This window comes from Castor canadensis, chromosome 13, assembly GCF_047511655.1.
Source record: "Castor canadensis chromosome 13, mCasCan1.hap1v2, whole genome shotgun sequence".
Classification (NCBI taxonomy): domain Eukaryota; kingdom Metazoa; phylum Chordata; class Mammalia; order Rodentia; family Castoridae; genus Castor; species Castor canadensis.
The window spans coordinates 14976040-14991693 of record NC_133398.1 but is presented as its reverse complement, the minus strand read 5'-3'; the positions used below and the strand labels follow the sequence as shown (position 1 = coordinate 14991693).

Sequence of the window (15654 nt, the reverse complement as noted above, 5' to 3'; positions counted from 1 at the left end):
TCATCCCCTGATTCTTCCTGAATCACAATGGTAATAAGTGGTACTTCCTCTTGGAGCATGGAGGGAGAGGAGGTAAAGTTTGGTGAGGCAGGGCTTGAGTGAGCCACTGTCACTGCCTCCAAGGGGTCAATAACTGGAACCTGACTTGGTGGCCCTCAGGTCCTGCAGGCACAGACTGGAAGAGGAGGATCCACTGTGGAACTCGGTGCTGCTATCTGCGTATAACCTGGTAGGAAACCAGCTTCTCAAGACAAGCCTGGCTGTGGTCTAGGAAGCACCGCACACACAGCCCTGGATGACGATGTTCATGATGAAAGTCTTCTCATCTGGGTTCAACACAAAGTTCTGGATCACCTTCTCCAGCTGTTCAGCCCTGCAGAAAACTGCTGCCACCACCATTATTATCTCCCTAATTTGCATAACTTTTATGCTTCAATTAAAAAATAAATTTACTTTTAAAAATTAAGTACATGGGTACTCACTATAAAATTCCTCTCACTTTGCTATGTCCAGGTTTTTCGTAATAAAATGTTGAGGGGAAAGTCTCTCTCACCCTTTTTGTTTTTTGGGTGTTTTTGTCATGCTAGATAGCGAATCTAGGGCTTTGCTCATGCGGTGTAACCACTCTACCACTGATTAATGAGCCAGACCTCTCTATCTTTTGTGTTCTGTTTTTTTCTTAAGTCCTCCTAAATTCCCCAACAGTCTGGTCACTGAGTACTCTGTCCCTCTCCAAACTTGTGAGAAGGGTCACTCTTCACCTTCTGCAATGTAGTTTTTGCAGCCATGACTGTCCAGAAATTGACCATAAAGGTCCCTGAAGACCATCTAATCCAGGAGATAAAATCCACATGGGGCAAGGGAGGTAGTATGGAGAAGCTCCTCCCTCACACTGCACACAGGAGAAGGACTCCCCTAAGCTGAGCTGAATATCTGTCCTTAACACCGCACTCCACGCTGAGACAGCTAAAGCATCAGTTACCCTGCATTTCCAGGACCACAGTCACACCATTACTCAAAACACTGACACAAGCACTAACTTTCACTTCTCTTGGCCTCTGCTGACTTGGTCAAAATTAAAAGTAAGCTCTCAGCTTCAGCAATGGGGTCAAGATATCAAATGCTGTAGACAGAGAGAAATTGTCCCTAATGCCATATGTGACTTAGCAATTTTCAAAGACAAAGAGCAAGGTGCCAGAAAGAACTATGAGTCACAATACCCAGGCTCTGCTTCAGCCCTGCCCCCAGCTAGTGAAGTGACCTCTACACCTCTTGATGCCAGTCGGCTCTCTCCATTTCCTCACTCCTCATCAGCCTTATCCACTGAGTGGTTCTATCCCTCTCACTCCCATGAACCTGCACAGGACATGTGACTCACTGGAAATCCTCGGCTGTTTTTCCTTTTTATCTGCTAGAGTATGTAACCCTCTAAAACATTCCTTCCTTAAAATTCCACTCTGTTCTCTGCTGGTTCCCTGCTGCCTCTTGCTCTTTTCTCCTGCTCTCCTTCCCCTTGGAATAATTTCCCCTCAAGGCAGGCTGGCACTGGCCCACAGGCTCCCTTAGGATTCTGCGTTCCCCACATCATTGCTTTCGCCTGCTCTGCTGCAATTGCCTCCCTGCTTCTCTCTGCTACACCCTAGACAGAGCAGTACCATGTCTGTGTTCACAGTGTTCACATGACGACTGCTCTATAAAACACTTTTGAAAGAACAAAAGAATGAGTAAAGATGTTTTCAAAACAAGGGCTGGAACCAGACAGTTTTCAGGATTACTTCTGCTCGTGCTACTCAAAGTGTGTTCCTCAGGGCATCAGCAGCAGGATCACCCAGGAGCTTGTCAGAAATGTAGGCAGTCAGGCCCTGTGCTGGGCTGCATTTTCTTAACATCCCTGGGAAATTCAAAAGCCTGTTCAACTTTAGAAGTACTGCCCCATGTGTTGGTATGATAATTCTGAGCAGAGCTCCAGGAAATCTGCCACTAACCTACTGAAAAAAAAAAAAAAAGAAAGAAAAGAAATGAAATAGCTGTGTTTTACTGAGTACTTACTACAGGTCAGGCACTATGCCAAGGGCTTTACAATCATGTAAAACTCATGATAACATATGAAGTCAAATTGTTAGAAAGTTCCTCCTTTTAAATCTACTCTGACAAACCAGATTATATCCTGTTACCCTTAACAGAATATTTAATAAGTGCCCTCTACTTCTGAGTATCATTTCTGGGTCCTCTAGAATCACACAAGATCTATTTTCTTATTCAACATGACAGCTCTACAAATATCTGAGCTCAATTAAATTATGCTTTTTTATCCATGTTTTCATTCCATACCAAAAGAAATATTGATTTTATAGCCACACCTAAGAATGACAATGCAACAATACAAGCAAATAACAACCAAATAACAATCAAGTAACCGATCCTTTCTAAGCACTTGCAATGTTCCAGTACCTGTGTCTCTTGCAAACCCAATCACCTAGCAGTGCGAGTTCCACATGCTATACATATCATGGTCTTCCATGCTAGCCACCCTAATGGCACCCTGCCAAAATCACTCCTGTAGAGTGATTTGCAACCAAATTCCCCTGTAACAGCAAGTAAGAACCAGCAAATAAATACAAGAACATGGGGGCACCTTATTAGAGACTTTTAAATGCACATTAAGACAGCAGGACATCTGTACTTGGTGTTCCACTTGTTTGCTGTTCTCTATGGGAACTGTCAGCATGCAGGGAAATAGCATCCTTACAACTGCCGGTGTGGTTCCACACTAGGGAAGTCATTTGAAAGGAAGCATGGCAAACTCTACCAGGGCCTCCAAACTATTTCTACCCTTTTTCAAATTAAAAAATGTTGAGGGAGAGCATCTGAAAATAAATTTTATGCTTATTGCGTATCTGTATCTGTCCTTTGACCTAGTAATTATGTACCTTGGAATGTAGTCTAAGGAAAAAAGTCCTAGACACAGAAAAAGACTGTGTACAAAGACACTCGATATGTAAATCATAAAATAGTGAAACAATTTACATTTCCAACAAGAGGGAGGCCATTCAATTTCAGTGCATTCCTAAGATGGAAGGAGGTACTGCAACTTAGTAACAGCTAGAAAAATCAGGATATATAAGTATATCACAGTGCAAGTGTGTAGAACAATTCCCAAATGTTAATTAATTGTGGCTGTTTTAAAGTGATGGAATTAAGGGTCATTTCTTTTCTCTGTTTTCTGAAATTCAAAATCACAAAATACATTTGCTTTTCCTCAATCTCTTTCCTCTTCTGATTTATAAGCTCCAAGAGAGCAGGCATCATGCCCAACCCCCACTCAGCAAGCACTGCTGCTCAGCAAACAATGTGGACAACAGCATTTCTGGTTTGTTTCTGCCTGTTTGTTTCTCAAGGAAGGAGACCCATATACCTCTCAGGGAACAGCAGGCTCCCCTCCACCGTCTCCCTCACCCTGACTCCCTCTCCTCGCTCTGCTCCAAATTATAGTGGGCATGCCATCTTTCCTATGCGGATCTTCCCATCCCAATCTGGGGGAAGATGAGGAAGTGAGTGATAAAGGACAAGGCTATTCACAGGGAACATCAAATTGAAGTGCAATCTGACAAATGACTCAAATCTGAAGCGGCTGGTATTAAGATCTTAGAGTGGGCAGAGGAAAACGCTGTGTTCTCCAAAGGACATAATGGGACATTTAACAGATTTTTTTTTTTCAAAGGGCAAATGAACAAACAAAACTCGCCATTTACGACTCAAATGGAGTCGGTGAAGAACGAGCTGCTTATTAAAAATGCTGCCTCGGAGGAAGCAAACCAGGAGACTTGTTTCTCCCTAAGTGGCTTGCAGTTACTCTTGGTTTTCAAAATTATCTGGAGCCCTGGAGGCCAAGATCAATAATAATCCTGTCTCAAAAAGAGCAGATGGCCAAAGCGCAGCACAAACACCTTTGAGCAGTTCCCACTCTTCAGGTGGGAGGAGACAGCTTAAGGCTTATAACACTTTCCCAGGAAATGATGTGGTGACAAACACGAATGTGCATTCACCTGGTGCTCCAGGCTGCGTTCAAGACAACCTCAACCAGGAAGATCCCAGCTTTGCTTGTGAAGCACCCCAGTACAAAAAGGCCCCTCTGCACCCACAGTGAGAAGAGCACCAGGCTTCAGAGACAGTGCTAATACCCACAGGAGCAAGGTTCTTCCAAGGGAGTTAGGCCAGCAAAGGGAGAAGACAACATGGTCTTCCTCACCAGCACAACTTTGGGGTCTTCCCTGTGTAGCACAGGTTATAAACAGAGAATCAGAGATGACACATCACAAAGATCAGCACTGAGAATCAGAAGTCACATCTGTGTTTCAATATAAATGGATTTGCTAAGGTTGCATCAACAGTACACAAATTACGTGGGTGACGTGGCCATTCTCCAGGTCCCCAAGATCCTATCACTCATCTGCAGGTGCCATTTGCAACATAGATCCCAGGTCTGGGGTGCAGTCACAGGCATCCCAAGATCAAGCACAATGGCTCATGCCTAAAATCCTAGCTACTCCAGAGGCAAAGATAGGGAGGACCATGGTTCAAAGCCTGCTGGAGCAAAAAGTTAGTGTGACATCATCTCATCAACAGACCAGGTATGGTGGCATATGTCTGTGGTACCAGCTATGAAGGAGGCATAAGTAGGAGGATCACGGTCAGAGTCTGGTCCCAGAAAATCTTGAGACCCTATCTGAAAAAGAACTAAAGCAAAAAAGGGCTGGGGACATAGCTCAAGTGGTAGAGCATCTGCCTAGCAAGCATGGGCTCTGAGTTCAAACCCCAGTACTTCAAAAAAGAAAAGGCAAAGCATCACAATATATTAAATGTGTCCATGGAGACATGACCAGGACCAGAGGAAGTAATTGGGACACATCTGTTGACCCAATCAGGCCCTCAAAACCCCATCACAGCACAGGGAATGTCAATTAGAGACCTCCCCAAAACAGCCTGGGTCTTGAGAGATCTTTTGGGTTGCTTTATTTTTGCAATTAGCGCATGACAACAAGAATATTTCTTCTTACCTCTATTTGTTCTGTTGACTCAAGTCTGCCGTTTCCCTGGAAACCCATGCAAGAGAGATCAAAAATGGTTTTCTTCAGGTGCTGGTTGTCTGTGTACAGTTCCTTCACGAGCTGTATGAGGTCACTGACCTGGGAGATAAAAGCAGGGAGACAGAGCCACCACTTTCAGGTAGAGCTCCTGGGTGAGTTGCCTAATCGAAGCCTCAGCTGTCTGCAAATGGGTTGCCATGATCAGTCACTACTGTGCTTGTCACAGCCTCAGGGCTATGTCAATGACGACTAATACTACCTCTACTTTGCACTGGAGCCTTCCAGAGGAAAACTCCCAGAGCTGTGTCAGAGCCTTATTTAACAGCAAAGCCCTCTTTCTCGGTGCACCTATCCAACAATGTCGGTAATGATAAGTTGTGCATTTTTACAGCATTTACCGGTACTAAAAATATTCCCCAAAGCTTTGGTCAATCATTCTCTGCAAGTCCTGAGGAGATCCATGGGCTAGGGTGCCTGCACCATGTGACAACAAGGAACCAGAGAAACAAAGAAGCTGACTGCCTTGGGTACCACAGCTGTGGTGCCTGGAGACGTGCAAGAGACATAGAAAGGGCTAACGAGCCAGAGAGCACATGGGAGAGAGCACTGCATTCAGTGGGGAGCCAGGCCTGGAGTGGGGATCCTCAGGCTTCATCCCAGATTCCTCCTCAAGGCAGAGGCCTGGCTAGGCTGGGTACTCAGACAGTCAAACAGGCACACCTTGGTTTCCTGTAAGCTTCAAACCCTGATGTCTGGTAGCTTCTCAAACCCTTCCTAATGGAGGCAATCATTAGCCCTTCAAATAAAGTGGGAAATCCAACCCCTACTAATTGTGGCAGGTGTTCAATACATCGAAACGTGAATAAACATTGGATCCAATCCTTGAGGCAGATACAGTGGGAAGAACAAGACATTCTGAGTCTGTAAACATGCACGAAGTGCCATGAAGTGAACTACATGCTGCTGGTCTCTGTCACTGTCATCTCCCCTTTCTTCAACTCCAAAAACCAACCACTGCCTCAAGGTTCCTTACCCTGCTGCTCTCAAAATACCCAAATTTTTTATAGTGCTCCTGTTCTACCCACCAGGGGAGAGCATGAACGCAGTCCCCTACTACCACAAATTATACAGTCAAGTTTCCCACATTTAGTGAAATTGCAGGGGTCAATACATCTGGAGTGCAATGTATAAGACTCACCCTGGGAAAACCACTTTCATGATCAAGGTATTTCACTTGCCAGGTAAATATTATATAATGTTCCTTGATAGCTTTTACTTCTTTGCCTAGTACAGTCTGCTTTCTCTCTCTCTTTCTGAGGAAACCCTCCACCTAGACAAACTCCTATTCATCCTTCAAAACCCACTTCAAGTCTTACTTCTGTTGAAAGCTTCTCCTGATCAAATAAGAGACAATTAAACTGTCCTCTGCTGCTTCTGTACCTTGTATGGCAGTGCCAACTCTGACAGCAACCCTTGTACTCCTTATTGCAATCATTTGTTTATATGTGTACCTTCTCTGCCAGAACAAGAATTATGCCATGGCAGAAAATGAATGTCAGCCCCATATGTATGATAATTCTACAATAAATTACAGTCTCCTCTGTGTTCACACTTCCTAACAATGGTTCTTAGGACCCCAAAATACTACACTACTCTAAGCATGCCACTGATCAACAGATTGAAACCTTTCCAGTTAAAAAAAGATATATTAAACAAACTTGGAATTATATTCATTCAAAACCATCTGTTAGCTCCTACTGTGTGTGCCAGGTACCGGAACATTAGAAATAAATACAGCCTGAGCACTATGTTTAAGATGTTCACGCTTAGAGTGGAGTGACCAAATAGTCACAGATCACTCCGAGAAGGGCATTGATTTGGACCAGCTACAGAGGAGCCACTGATGCCCTGAGGACATTCATTGTGAGGCTGGCTCCTCACAAAGGAGCTCCAGTGCTTCCCCTCAAGGAGAGCAGGCTTAGGCTGGGGTCTCCAGCCTGAGCAGGAGGGCATGCCAGGCAGCACCCACAGAAGGACCAAAGCAGAAAGGCAGAGAGGAGAGGGAAGGGGCTTGCAGAACCTAACAACTCTGGGATCAGGAACCCAACAAGACAACAAATAACAGCAGCAACTGAAAGCACCAAAGTTAATAGGTCAGTACCTTTTTCTTAAGTTCTTCTTGAGAAAAATGCTCCACTTGAAATCGATCGTGCTCTTCAAGGCAAATACTTAGATAAGATGTTTGATCACTATAAAATGAAAATGGTTCTTCTGCCCAAAATTAAATTAAAAAAAAAAAAAGGTGGGGAGGGGAAGGAGAAAAAGAGTATCAGACACAGACCCTTCCATGCCCAATCCCAGTACAATCCATCCAAAGCAATTGGGGGGTTGGGGGTAGAGCAGAACACACAAAGGGAGCAAAAGTAACTTTCCCTGCTTTACAAGCTGTATCTCAATGTATGGTTTCATCTTGGACTATAGGTTTTCACTGTGGCCAATTCTGAGTTATCATTTACATATCAAGCGCTGTGCCTGGAGACCATTCTGAATGGCACAAGCAAATGGTGATTTCAGTTTAAATGAGCAAGTGATTCTGTTTAGGTGAGAATACAGGAAAATTAGACGTGACCCCAAGGGTAGAACTCAAGGGAAATAAAAGTGCCTGATATATTTTTCTGGCCCCAGAGGCCTCATGGGAAGCAAGCAACAAGTGCAGAAACTGTCTGATAGATCAGTACAGAGGGTCTGAGTCACCTACATGTCAGGGTCTGCCTCCTCAGCAGCACATGCTGCATTCTAACAGTAGGGGGAGACTCAGAGGAGGCAGGACATTTACCAAGTGCAGCACATCCATAAACAATATCTCATTTGATACGCATGGATAAGTGCTGGTGCACCTCCAGTATAATGGAGAGTATAGAGAGGCCGAGACCTCACCCTGGCTCAAATCTGGGCAAATCAACCCACCCTAGCCCTGGCTCAGCTCAGTTTCTTTACCCATAAAATGAACTTAATACCTACTCTACCTAGTGGAATGACAGTAAAGATCAGAGGAAAGAAGGCAGAGTCTAGCCTGGTACCTTGTACATAATAAGTGCCTAAGAAATGTCAAATCCACCACTGCTATCATCAGTTTTTATCACATGTGCCAGGCATTGGGCTAGAGATGCAGAAAGGAATGACACCAACCCAGACTGTAAAGGGCTTAGCTTCCAGCAAGAGAGAGGGCCAAACACACTGTGATGAGAACACAATGGCCATCCCATGAACCTGAATCCTTCAGCCATCCCTGGATGAGTCTGCAACCCTAAGAACATTTCAACATGACACAGCATTCTAGCCACCATGTGTGTGCAGTCCTGGGCTCTCTGCAGTACATGGGAAGCATAGCCCAACAATGAGGGGAGTTTACCACACAAAAGAGATTGCCAATCCCTGAGGTTATCTGGAGAGAGGAGAACCCAATGATGCAGAAATAGTAGAGGAAGCCAGGAAGCCACAGACCACTCTGTAGAACAAAGACAGTTTACCAGGCCCCTCTACTTGGAAGGCCAAAGCTAGACAGATACAGATGGGGTGAGCCAACATCAGCATGGCCACCACACAAAGGGTCCCCAGATGATAGGCTGTGGTTGTGTCATCTCCTCATGACCCTGTAGGAGTCTCTTCAAGTTCAGCCAAGGCCCTCCATGTGGAAAATTCAAACAGCAATACAAGGAAGAGAGTGTATACCTTCTCGCCTCCGAATTTCGCTGATCTGCTCCTCCAGGGCCTTCTGCAAATTTCGATAGGTGAGAACATCTCGCTCCAGTTGCTTCCGAAGAGCAAAAATGTCACTTAACTCAGCCTCCAGGTTGTTGACACTTGGTAAAACAAGACACCAGAAATGTAAAATAGACCTATTTGTGATTTAAGAAGCAAAGGCCAGCAAGCCTTTCTGTGATTTTTATGTCACTTCAATTTTTTCTGATTTTAAGAGTAAACACATTTATTACAGAACATTTAAAATATAAAAGTATAAAGGAAAAAAATTAACATGATCCCACTATCAATTAACATATAGGAGACTGCATTTCCCCTCAATCTTTTTCTCTACAAGTATTTTCACAAGGTTGAAATAATACCAACTGTGCAATGTGCAACTGTGCATTCCTTCCTTTATTTTCCTACATTTGTAGAAATTATTTACAACATCATTATTAATGACTATATAATATTAAATGAAGTGATGCCCCACTATTTACTTTAACTACTCTCCCATTACTGGGCTATAGACATAACTAGGTGGAAATCGCCTAATTCTCCAGAATGTTCCACCATTTGGAATAATGTCTTAAGGCTGGGTGTAGAAGGGGGAGTTGTCCTGGACCAGGGTGGTAGCCAGGCTTCAGAAGAGAGACAGACAGAATTTCTGCTGTGTTCCCATCAAAGAGTCCATACTGAGGGTAAAGGTAAGGGACAAGAGAGATAACAACACTGAAGAAGAGTGAATCCACAATAAGATAGAGAAAGACCAATTTAGGGGTCAACAAAAATCCACTGTTGTGGGTTCAACCACTCAAAAATGCCCAGTATGAATAGATTTTTATTCTGGAAGGGGGAGGGGAGTCAAGTTTCACATCCACGTCAATGTGTACTATGCTGAGCTGTGCAGAGAACTTGTGTGGAACCAGAAGCCTAAAACATAGGAGAGGCCATGAAAACACACACCTCCCAGATCTGCATTAATCATGAGAAACCTTACCCATCAGAACTTTCTCTGATAACAGAAATGTTCTGTATTTGCACAGTCCAACATGACAGCCACGGGCTAATGTAGGTACTGAACATCTAAAATAGGGTTGAATGTACCAAGGAAATGAAGGTTTAATTTTATTAAATTTAAAGTAAATGTAGATTTAAATAAACCCATGGCTAGTGGCTATTAATAAGGAATGGTGCAGGTCCATCCATAAGAAAGACTTTGACTTCCATCAGTGTGCAGTTAACACGGACCTGAAAACTCAAACCCAGCTCTCAGAGGAACAACAGATCCAACTGACATCTGCATGGCAAGAACAGTATCTCACCACACATCTCTGGGCCTAAAGTGTGCTCTGACATTTAGGTTATTTTCTTAAATTTTCCCAGCAGTGTAATTAGGATTAAGGAACATGAACACTTTTAAGACTACTAAACACCTTAGCAAATCAGAAGGCCTCCTTTCTTCATACTAAGAAACACATCACTCTCTATCAAATGTCTGACCTACAGTTCTCTGAAAGGGCCCACCAACAAAGCTACTCATAAAAAATTACGAGTATACAAGTTTTTCTAGGGAAAGGGCCCATAAGCTTTCATTGGATTTTTTCCAAAGAGGTCTCCTTAAGCCCCCAAATGGTTTAAGAGCTACTGCTCTGAATATGTGCGCCACAGACTCAAGCCCCACTTCTCCTTCAGGGGATTTTTTTGAGCTCCACCCATGGAACTGAACACACTTATCAACTCAGATTGGAAGGAAAATAAAACATTATGTCTAATCTCTGCTTGCTGCTTTGAGGACAGTTTATTGTGAAGCAGTCTTCATGCGAGAGAAGGGGCCCTACTAGCAACTTGTACCTAGCTCCATTTCAAACAATCATAATGATCAATTTGTACCTCTGACGGAAAACCTTCCAGAGGTGTCACAGCACAGCACTTGCTCAGATGCGGCCATGCTGCCAAGACATTTAACCAGGGAAGAAAAGAAGATTGTTTCAGCGATGCTCCTGCAATTAGGGCTGGGGAGAGCTAACTACCGCACTCTCTCTTCCATTTTTCTGACAGGGTGAAAAGTACACAGCTGCTGCTCTGGTGTCTGTCATTTATGTTTTCCCAGCTCCAGAATCTTTTCAAGGTATGAGGATTTGTAGAACAAAAAGCGTTTCACTTACAAAGAAACAAAAGCCCTGTGCATTGTTCTTTCTAGAACAGGGGTGGGGGCAAAAGGGCAGCCAGGAGCAGAAATGAGGAGTCAGAGCCAAGCTCAAAATGACACACTGCATAACTGGCTCTATGACCATGGGCCAGTCCATTAAAGTGCCTCATCCGTAAATGGGACTAATAATACTTTTCCTTTGAAACTGTTTTGAAGGTTAAATGGGAAAGAGCTTGCCTAATACATACCAGCTGCTCAATAAACATTCTCTCCAGCGTACAACGAGGCAAAACTTCTGATTCTCAGGACTTACAACAGTGATTCTCATCTGGAGATGATTTTGCCACCTCCCACCCCCACAGGACATTTGATCTGGAGACACTTTTGGTTGTCACAAGCACGTTGGGAGGGAGATGTATTCTACTGGCATGTGATAGAGTCAGGGAAAATGCTAAACATCCTATAAAGTACAGGACAGCCCCCTGTGACCAAAAACAATTAAAAACTATCCAGACCCAAAGCCTGAGACTGCTGAGGTTGAGCAACCCTGAGTTACTGGAAATGCAAACTGAACTCACCCTCAATATTTGGAAGATTTGGGAGGGAGGCATTCGTTAGCAAGGGCCTTGGCTTAGAAGCAAAAGAGGTCTCCTCACCCTTCACTGTAGGACCCTGAACATCTTAGCACAATCCACTTCTGTAATATAGGGCTAAAGCACCAACTTCTGAGACACGCAGTGAAGATGAAGAATAAACAGTAAAGTGAAAAGGATCAGGTTCTCGGACGTCCACAGCAAGTTTCCTTCCTCCCTTTATCATTTGAATTACAAGTACATGCTGGAGCTTCAATTTGCTAGATTCCAGACAGTAAACAATGCTGAAGTTACAAATGGGAGCTCTACCTGCCTTCACCCACAATTCTGCCTGCTGAGTATTCCAAGGTCTGAGGATCTGCCACTCCCCTCTGCCCCTGCAAGCTAAGTTTATGCAGATTGGGATAGCATGCAAGAACTTTTCATGTTGTAGGAAACTATACAGGTAACTTAGTAGGTAGGAAGGGGGATGAGTAGGCAGGCAGGCTAGCCAATCTCCATTTTACGAACACACATACACACACTGAGGCTCAGGGTGAGTAGTGACTTACTCAGGAGCTCAGAGCTGCTGAGTGGCAGAGCTGGGATAGAGACCCAGGTCTATCTCCCCCTAAACATATTACAAGTTTGAAGATGAGTGGGAAACCATTTGAGCACCCTGGTTAATCACAGCCCTAACCCACTTCAGCTCCACTCATGTTTTTACTCATTAGTTAAGAACCTATGAAACTCAGAGCCATTCAAGATGTTGAGAGCACTGAGAACAGCCACATCCACCCATCTCAGGGCCCAGAATCTAGCCTGATTCCCACCTAGAGAAGCTGTGCAATTAAGTTCAAGTTTGCCCTGCCAAACTTTGATCTTCCCACAACTCAACCCCTCCCACAGAGAACATGGCCAGCAACTGAAGCTTCTTGAAAGAGCTCAGTTGCAGAGAGAGGTGCCATAGCCAGAGTTTCACTGGCATGTTTTTATTTTCTCCAAAATCGTATCAGATTTGAAAATCTGGAAATTAGCTCAGAATTTAGCTCAATGTTGGGGGAGGGACCTCCATACTCAGAGCATGTGTACCCTACTGCCTGCTCTACCAGGCCTGGGAACAGAGCTGGACAGGATCTCCGCCTTGAGGGAGCTTCCAGAGTCAGAAAAAGAAATACAAAGGAACAACTGAAGTAAGGATCAGCTGGGTCTCCCGGCCAGGATAACACTCAGGCTAATTCTGAAGGAGAAAGGGAGACAAAGCAGGGAAGGGCTGGGCCAGAGGTAGGAAACACAGATGAGGGCAGACACAGGAACAATGAAGAGCTCCGTCTGGCCAGAGCATAGGCCATTATGTGAGAGAGAAAGGGACAGGGATATTTTTAAATGTTTTATTATGGAAATTTTTGGACATATACAGAAAAAGACAGACTAAGGTAATAAACCTCTCTCCCATCTCCCCATACCATAGCCTAACAACCAGGGAAACAGGGCTAATATTGTTTCACAGTTCTCCCCCATTCACTTCCTCTGCTTCTGAACTATTTTTTAAACAAATCCCAGATATCATATACTTTCAACTATAACTATCCCCATGTAGAGATGGATCATTTTTTAATGTAAAAATCCCTGAGGCCAACCCTGCTTTTACAGATATGCAAACAGAGGCTCAGAGCAGGCCACTTGCCTGGGGACACAGAGCTAGAGGGTAGGAGAGCGAGGACTAGAACAAGACCACTGGTCATAACTGCCTGTCCTCACCACCCTTCACAGGCACCAAAGCATTCCAGCAATTCTTACAGACACAAGTCCCTCCAAGACACAGAGATTTGTTTGGGTACCAGAGTTCTAGCCATACCTGTGCGACTTTAGACAAGTCACTCAACCTTAGTTTTCATGGAGTCATGTAAAATAGGGATAAAACACTCTTATTTTCTTCACAGAACAGCTGCAAAGATCATGAAATGAAACACAGGGAAGCACTTTCTATATATATATAAAATAAAGTATTTAAAAATGTAAGTAAATATTGTGTTTTTATGCTAATTTTGCTGCCAAAAATCAGGTAACTGATGAAAAAGAAAAGGTGCATGTGCCTGTTCAATAGGGCAGTCACCATCCAAGTGCTCTGTAAGCTTCCTAAGCATACCAGCGGAACTTTGCTAGCTCAGAGACCAGCAGCACTGATCACCAAGCATGTGTGCAGGCATGCTCACGTGCATGTAATGCCCAGACAGACACCCTCACCTGTCGGAGTCCTGGAGAGATTTCACCAGATGGGTATAGATGTCCTGTTCCTTCTTTAAGACCTGAATCAGCTCTTCATAGTCTGATTGTAGCTTTCCCTGGAAATGATAATGGAAATCTGACATTAGGGGAAGAATTTTAACAGTGCAGCCTTCTATTATGTAAACATTTGTGGCTAGTTCTGGTTTTTAAAACCACAGAAAATGAGGGCCTGGGTGAAGCTCTGGCTCAGGCCACAGTCACACAGCACCACCTGCAGGAGGAGTGGGGAATGCCAGCCTGCCCAGCCTGCTGTAGTGTTTATCTGGAATGTCCCCTAAAGGCCCATGTGTTTAATCCCTGGGTGGCACTATTGGGAGATGATTGAACCTTTGAGAAATGGGGTCTAGCGAGAGGTCCTCAGGTCACTGGGCACACACTTTTTTTTTTTTTATTCATATGTGCATTCAATTCTTGGGTCATTTCTCCCACCTGCCCCCACCCCCTCCCTTACCACCCACTCTGTCCCCTCCCTCTCCCCCCCACCCCCTCGATACCCTGCAGAAACTATTTTGCCAGGGGGCGGAGTGGGTGGTAAGGGAGGGGGTGGGGGCAGGGGGGAGAAATGACCCAAGCCTTGTATGCACATATGAATAATAAAATTTTAAAAAATAAATTAAAAAAAAAAAAAACTATTTTGCCCTTATCTCTAATTTTGTTGAAGAGAGAGTATAGGCAATAATAGGAAGGAACAAGGGTTTTTGCTGGTTGAGATAAGGATAGCTATACAGGGAGTTGACTCACATTAATTTCCTGTGCGTGTGTGTTACCTTCTAGGTTAATTCTTTTTGATCTAACCTTTTCTCTAGTTCTTGGTCCCCTTCTCCTATTGGCCTCAGTTGCTTTTAAGGTATCTGCTTTAGTTTCTCTGCGTTAAGGGCAACAAATGCTAGCTAATTTTTTAGGTGTCTTACCTATCCTCATATCTCCCTTGTGTGCTCTCGCTTTTACCTTGTGATCAAAGTTCAATCCCCTTGTTGTGTTTGGGCACACACTTTCAAGAGGAGACTGTGGGACCCTCACCCCTTCCTCTTCCTCTCTTTGACTTCCTGGACATGACGTCAGCTTGCTCCACCATGTACCCCTTTTCATTTCCCTCCAGCACCCCCACTAGATGCCCAATGCAGTGGGTCTGCCTAACCTTGGTCTAAAATCAAATGTGAGCCAAATGACCCTTTTCTCTTTACAAGTTAACTGTCTTGTTATTTCTTCATAATAGCATGAAGCTAGTACACTTACCCAGCACAATGCTGAGAGCTATGCTTCCCAACCCAAAGGCTGCTATGAAACACTCCATGTTCGCACCATTTGCCCATCATGAAACTGTCACCTTTGAGAGCTGCTGGTCATTCTTTCCACAACACTAAGAGAGCCTTGCCACATTTGCTCTTGCTCCAAAGAAGAGAAATCACATACCAAATTCAAACAAGTATTAGGAATGAGGGACTTAAGAAAATAAAAAGAGGATACATTGGTGGCACTTGGATGACACGCAGACAGAGCCACTTACTAGATGTGTGGCCTTCGGTAAGCAGCTTAACCTCGATAAGGTACAGTCCCGTCTTTTATGGAATGGGGGTATAATTTTGTGAATTAGGATTCACAAATGTGAATTGCAGTGGGTGGCAGGACTAGAGTTTGAACTCAGGGCCTTGTGCTTGCTAGGCAGGTACTCTACCATTTGAACCACTCCCCCAGCTCTCTCTTGTTTTAGTTATTTTTCAGGTAGGGATTCATGTTTTTGCCAGCAGCTGGCCTCAGATTTTGTTCGATCCTCCTATCTTTAGCCTCCCACATAGCTAGGATGAGAGGC

At 44.1% G+C, this 15654-nt stretch overlaps 1 protein-coding gene and 1 non-coding gene across 11 annotated transcripts in view; both read right to left on the bottom strand.

Annotated features, from left to right (window-relative positions):
• The window catches only part of Cdk5rap2 (CDK5 regulatory subunit associated protein 2), a 215737-nt gene that overhangs the window by 93347 nt on the left and 106736 nt on the right, over positions 1–15654 (bottom strand). For 7 of the 10 annotated variants that reach the window (XM_074051141.1, XM_074051145.1, XM_074051151.1 and 4 more), the window contains 4 exons: positions 13803–13900; positions 8820–8950; positions 7249–7358; positions 5058–5186 (listed from right to left, as the gene is read on the bottom strand). In XM_074051141.1, coding sequence (XP_073907242.1) covers positions 5058–5186; positions 7249–7358; positions 8820–8950; positions 13803–13900 — 468 coding nt within the window. The remainder of the gene's footprint in view (positions 1–5057; positions 5187–7248; positions 7359–8819; positions 8951–13802; positions 13901–15654) is intronic. The other 3 variants (XM_074051142.1, XM_074051144.1, XM_074051149.1) reach the window with 1 other exon arrangement.
• On the bottom strand, positions 6173–6336 carry LOC141415847 (U1 spliceosomal RNA). The gene has a single exon (XR_012440803.1). It is a non-coding gene; the product is annotated as a U1 spliceosomal RNA (small nuclear RNA).